Source organism: Cynoglossus semilaevis, chromosome Z, assembly GCF_000523025.1.
Source record: "Cynoglossus semilaevis isolate Cse_v1.0 chromosome Z, Cse_v1.0, whole genome shotgun sequence".
Lineage (NCBI taxonomy): Eukaryota > Metazoa > Chordata > Actinopteri > Pleuronectiformes > Cynoglossidae > Cynoglossus > Cynoglossus semilaevis.
Genome location: NC_024328.1, coordinates 21,254,821 through 21,260,636, shown reverse-complemented (window position 1 = coordinate 21,260,636; position 5,816 = coordinate 21,254,821). Strand labels below are relative to the sequence as shown.

At 46.0% G+C, this 5,816-nt stretch overlaps 1 protein-coding gene and 1 non-coding gene across 2 annotated transcripts in view; one reads left to right on the top strand and one right to left on the bottom strand.

Moving 5' to 3' along the window:
* Positions 1 to 935: 935 nt before the first annotated feature.
* cabp1a (calcium binding protein 1a) overlaps positions 936 to 5,816 on the bottom strand; it is a 7,384-nt gene continuing 2,503 nt past the window's right edge. Inside the window, exons 3-8 of the mRNA XM_017042896.2 lie at positions 3,211 to 3,241; positions 2,681 to 2,824; positions 2,491 to 2,600; positions 2,343 to 2,417; positions 1,565 to 1,637; positions 936 to 1,456 (exon numbers count right to left, since the gene is read on the bottom strand). Coding sequence (XP_016898385.2) covers positions 1,431 to 1,456; positions 1,565 to 1,637; positions 2,343 to 2,417; positions 2,491 to 2,600; positions 2,681 to 2,824; positions 3,211 to 3,241 — 459 coding nt within the window. The 3' untranslated portion in view covers positions 936 to 1,430. The remainder of the gene's footprint in view (positions 1,457 to 1,564; positions 1,638 to 2,342; positions 2,418 to 2,490; positions 2,601 to 2,680; positions 2,825 to 3,210; positions 3,242 to 5,816) is intronic.
* Positions 2,038 to 2,110, top strand: trnat-ugu (transfer RNA threonine (anticodon UGU)). The gene has a single exon. It is a non-coding gene; the product is annotated as a tRNA-Thr (tRNA).

The following is a 5,816-nucleotide window of genomic DNA, read 5'->3' as shown; positions in this document are numbered from 1 at the left end:
CTGGGGGGGTCTGTGGTGAACGTTAATGTGAAAAGTCCTTCAGGTCAGGACGTAGTCATACGACCAGAACAATCACGTTTGTCGTGGGTGTCGCTGCAGCTGCGGCGACTTCCTCTGAAAAAAGAAAAAAAAAAAACGTACGACACCGACGATGACAAACCTTTAAACAACTGTGTTTTATTCCTCACTGATGTTTGGAAAAACAAAAACCAGAACAGTTTACACTATTGCTTTTGTTTTTTTTTTTTTTTTTCATGAACAGAGTCAGGATGTATGTAATGTAAACACTTTGAAATATTCCTACGTTCCAAATATTTTATTAGACAAAAATACAAATGTGCATAATGAAAGTATGAAAGTCTCGTCTTTGGCATGCAGAAAAACCACGATCAGATGGACGTACGTCGACGCCGACATCGAGCACAGACACAGACACGACACCGTCACATTCACTACAGTGATTATATATATGTATATATATATATATAGACCGTATATAAGACACGGACGCAGTAAAGTGCTAGAACCTACACACAGAACCAACCGTACGTATTTCGAACGGACAGCAGGAAGGAAACAGAATGACGCTCCTACAGTCGCTCACTCAGCGTCGTACGCAACAAAAAGTGACATTTAGCTGGACACAAACTAGCCACGTAGAACAGAGGTCCCCAACCCGAGGGTGGCGGGTTAGTACTGGGGTCAGCTGAGACTAGTTAACAAATGTTACTGCACCTTTGTTCGTATCGCAGTACCTACTTTGGAATTTTATTTTGAAAAATAAAAAAATAAAAAAACAATAATTTTTTTAAAAAATTTAAGTTTTTTTGTTTTTTTAAAAATGTATTGTTTATTTTTTATTTATTTAATTTTTATTTATTTTTTATTGACAATGTTTTAGGAGTATTTTTTTTTAAGGAGGAGTATTTTCAAAATAAAAGTCTACGTAAAGCGTTGAAGACCAGCTTGAAAAAAAAAATTTTAAATGATTGTTTATTATTTATTTATTTATTTTTTATTGACGAAGTTTTAGGAGTATTTTCGTTGAAGACGAGTTTCCAGCTTCAAAATAAAAGTCCCATTTTACAGTACTACTTGAAGTACAGTTTTTACCCCCCCTCTGGAGAATATGTGCTATTACCGTTAGGCTGCATTTGACCAATCCGGGTTGGGGACATCTGACGGAGAGGACAAACGAACAACAGTCCGTCCACCGAGGAAGTTACTCAAGGAGAAAATAAAGTGCAGGAACTTGACAACCGTCGTCAGGCTACAGCGTTTCACCTCACTCTTCGGGAAGAACTCTGAATGGATTCGAAGCGTGAGGTGACTCGAAAGAAAATTCCAGTTTTTCTTCTCGTTCCAGTGGCTCAGACGTTCTCAGCAGGGCCCCCTGTGGCACTAGGTCGCAAGGAGGTACGTTCACGATCTTAGCGGGACATCATTCGTACAAACTCTGGGGACAGAGAGAGAGAGAGAGAGAGAGAGAGAGAGAGAGAGAGAGCTGTGGGTGAGCGGAGAGCGACGACGACGACATCGTAAAGTCTGCCGCAAATCCCACTACCTCCAAAGTCCACCAGTCCGTCACCGTTCAGGTCCACGTCCCTCAGGATATCTTCAACTTCCTTCAGACCAACCTAAAAAAAAAAATATATATATATATATAAAAATATATATATATATAATATCAAAATATATATATATATAATATAAAAATATATAAAAATATATATATAATATATAAAAATATATAAATATATATAATATATATATATATATTATACATATGTATACACATTGGCGAAGAAGATGAAATTGTAACGACAAAGTTCCTCCTTTTTTTTTTTAACATTTTCCTAAAAGTAAAAAATGTGATTTTCTGGTGTCGACGCTGGGACTTAAACACTACAACAAAACCCGGAAACACAAACCGCCCGGTCTGTTTACATGAAGAACAGGTTCCATCTCCGCCTTGACTAACGTCACCGGAGCAACGTAGCTGTAAAATAAGTCAGCAGCTGGTGATGTCATCAACACGGCTCCATAGCTCAGGGGTTAGAGCACTGGTCTTGTAAACCAGGGGTCGCGAGTTCAAATCTCGCTGGGGCCTGGATTCGTTTTTGGTGGTTCTTTAATTTCCCCGTTATTATACCTAAGTATCTAGCGCCTCCCAGAGGCAGATCTGTGTAAACACAAAAATTTAGGATAGATTTTTTTTCCTATTTTTATTATTATTATTATGAACAGAAAGAGAATAAAACCCAAAACCATCATCGAGTCTAAAAGCGTAGCGCCACCAACCTCAGACCGACTTCCGTTTCCCGAACTCGTGGCGGACTCACCTGATGACCCAACAGCTTCCTCATGGCGTCCCGGAGCTCGGTGGTGCTGATGGCGCCGTCACCATTGGTGTCAAACTGCAGGAACAGACGAGGAACGTGAGTGACAGTTAACATCGGTTCTTCTTCGTCTTCGGTTCTTCTTCCTCACCTCTCTGAAGGCGTCCTTCAGCTCTTTGATCCCGATCATGTCCGCCGTCTCAGCTAGCAACTTGGGGCCCATCAGCTCCACGAAATCCTCGAAGTCCACGTGCCCCCCCACTGGAAGCAGAGCATTGTTGTGATGACATCACAGCGGACCCCGACGCCCGGCGTCGTGCGCCCGACGGGCGGGTACTCACGGTTCATGTTGATCCGCTGGCTCAGCTCGATCAGTTCCATCTCCGTGGGCATGTAGCCCATGGTCCGCATACAGTTGCCCAGGTCTTTACAGCTGATGAAACCATCCTTGTCTTTGTCGAACTCCTTGAACGCGTCCCGCAGCTCTGTGAGACACATGGGAAGAGTGGTCGGTCATCCGGGCCTTACAGCTGGAAGGTCAGACGTTCGATCCCCAGCTCTAACAGCAGGGGTCGTTTTGTATGGACTTTTGGTTTTAGCATTCACGTTCACTCCGAATGATCGTCTCTCTACCGCTCTCTACTGTTTACATGACGATGATACGGTACGATGACGGCAGCCGTCGGATCGGGAGCGATCACACGGATGTGGTGCAAAAAAAAAAAAATTGAGCCTAAACCCCACACTCCGTCTTCATGTTGTCACCGTGTAAACAGTATACACGTGATGCTGTGATGTTCAAAGTGTAGGGTGCCCTCTGCTGGTGGGTGCTGGGATTGGAATAAAAACTACTCCAGTGGAGGAAACTCACCGTCCATTTCTTCTGGCCGCAGCTCTCTGTCCTGTGAAGAAACGAGACTTGGATCAACATGAGGTTCAGTACACGCCAGTACACGTCTGTGTACGAGGCAGACACAGATGTGCCGCTGAAGACCACATCAACAAAAGATAAATCTGCTCATTTCTCCAGAACACTTCCTGAAATCATGCAGAGTTAAAAATACAGACGTCGCGGCACGGTGGAGCAGTGTAAACAGTGCTGACTGATGACGGTGCGCACCACCTTTAAAGGCCAACCGCAGGCAGACGTGGTTCCAGGGCCTCGGGGGTTAACAGCGCGAATGTGTAAACAGCAGCGTGAACGTTGACGTCAGGCGTCCGTCAGAACCCGCCGCTCAGAGTGCGAAACGCGGGAGGAACTCAAACATGCGACCTCGCGTCTGAACATGTGACCACGACCTGGACCAGTCTCCAGACCGCCGACGCTCCATCATTCCTCCATCAACAACAAATGATGTTGGCGTTAGCGCCGTTAGCACTCCAGCCTTACAACAAAAAAAAGTCAACCGTTCGATTCTCTGTTCTCATGTTCCACAGTAGGTTCATGTTCACTCCAAACTGAACGCTCCATCATTCCTCCAACAACAACAAACGATGTTGGCGTTAGCGCTTTAGCGTCGTTAGCACTTTAGCGCCGTTAGCACGTTAGCGCCGTTAGCACTCCAGCCTTACAACAAAAAAAAGGTAAACCGTTCGATTCTCTGTTCTCCTGTTCCACAGTAGGTTCATGTTCACTCCAAACTGAACGCTCCATTATTCCTCCAACAACAACAAACGATGTTGGCGTTAGCACTTTAGCGCCGTTAGCACTTTAGCACCGTTAGCCCTCCAGCCTTACAACAAAAAAAGGTCAACCGTTCGATTCTCTGTTCTCATGTTGAACATGAGAACAGAGAATCGATCGATTCTCTGTTCTCATGTTGAACATGAGAACAGAGAATCGATCGATTCTCTGTTCTCATGTTCCACAGTAGGTTCAATAACCATTGTCATTATCATCATCATCGTCATCATCGCGATGAAGAGCTCCAGTTTTCCACTCGTTCCTCATCACAGTTTATGTTTGACTGTTCCAGCCAACACCGAGACGCTGTCACCAGGCAGGAGAGTAAACACAGTCAGAAACACAGAGAGGACAACGCCCCCCTCCCCCTCTCCTCCGCCTCCTTCTCCTCCTCCTCCTCCCTTTCTTCCTCCCTCTCCTCCTCCTTCACTGAACTGAACTAAACTAAAAATATATTTTTTTATTTCTTTGTTCTGTGATGTTCTGTGATCCAACAGATGTTGACCTATTGACCTGTTGACCCGTTGACCTGTTGACCTTGTGATGTCAGGTTCTTACCGACCGTGGAGAACTCTCTGCTCCGGAGATTTTTGCGTCTGGAGTTCCGAGAGGCGCGAAGACTCTGGGTTTCGTCAAGACCCATGAAGTCCACAGAGAGAGGGAAGGAGCAGAGGAGCAGACTCTCTCTCCTCCTCCCCCTGTCACCTCCCCCTCCTCCCCCCTCAGCCACACACACCCACTGCTGTTTGCTGTGTCTGCAGGTTCATCACAGTGTGAACATCACAACCTCACCTGCTCTCTCCCCTCTCCCCCCCCCTCTCTGTGGTGACTGTGTAAGTCACAGTGTTGACGAAGCAGCTAACGCCCCCCCCAACCTCACCCATGCACACATCCCACTGTGCCCTCTGCAGGCGGACCAAGGTCACAGTGACCTGCAGCAGAGACAATACTGCAGTACTGTAGTAGTACTGCAGTATTGTCTGTGGTTCGTCTGTACATCTGAACTGAATCCAGATGCCCCTCCCTGCCCCCCATACTCATCTAGCTGTTTCCTGATGTATTTGAACCTGCCCCTCTGTATCTGCCCCCCTGTATCTGCCCCTCTGTAACTGCCCCTCTGGATTGTATCTGCCCCTCCATATCTGCCCCTCTTTATCTGCCCCTCTGTATCTGCCCCTCTGTATCTGCCCCTCTGTATCTGCCCCTCCGTATCTACCCCTCCGTAACTGCCCCTCCGTAACTGCCCTTCTGTATCTGCCCCTCTGAATTTGCCCCTCTGTAACTGCCCCTCCGTATCTGCCCCTCTGTAACTGCTCCTCTGTAACTGCCCCTCTGTATTTGCCCCTGTGTAACTGCCCCTCTGTAACTGCCCCTCTGTATTTGCCCCTCTGTAACTGCCCCAGATCTACTGCTCCAACAGGAAGTGACTGTCTGTAGGAGGCAGCACTGGTTATAGATTACATAAGAGCTGAACGTGTACAGGAGACTGAGAGTATTCGAAGGTAGTATTTGAACGTAGTATTTGAAGGTAGTATTTGAAGGCAGTATTTGAACTGGACACCAGAGTACTAACTGCAGTACTACGGTCATCCAGTGTGTAGTACTGCAGTCACGTCCAGTGATCAGGGTCAGTTTTACTGCTGAGATTATGGTATGATTTAAAGCGGGTCTTCAACGGGTTCAGTGACCCTTGGGGTCGGCTGAGGTACTGCAGGAGGTTAAAAATGTCTTATATTATTATTATTATTATTATTATTAAGGTAGGTTATGACTCTCAGTCGGTAAACTGATCA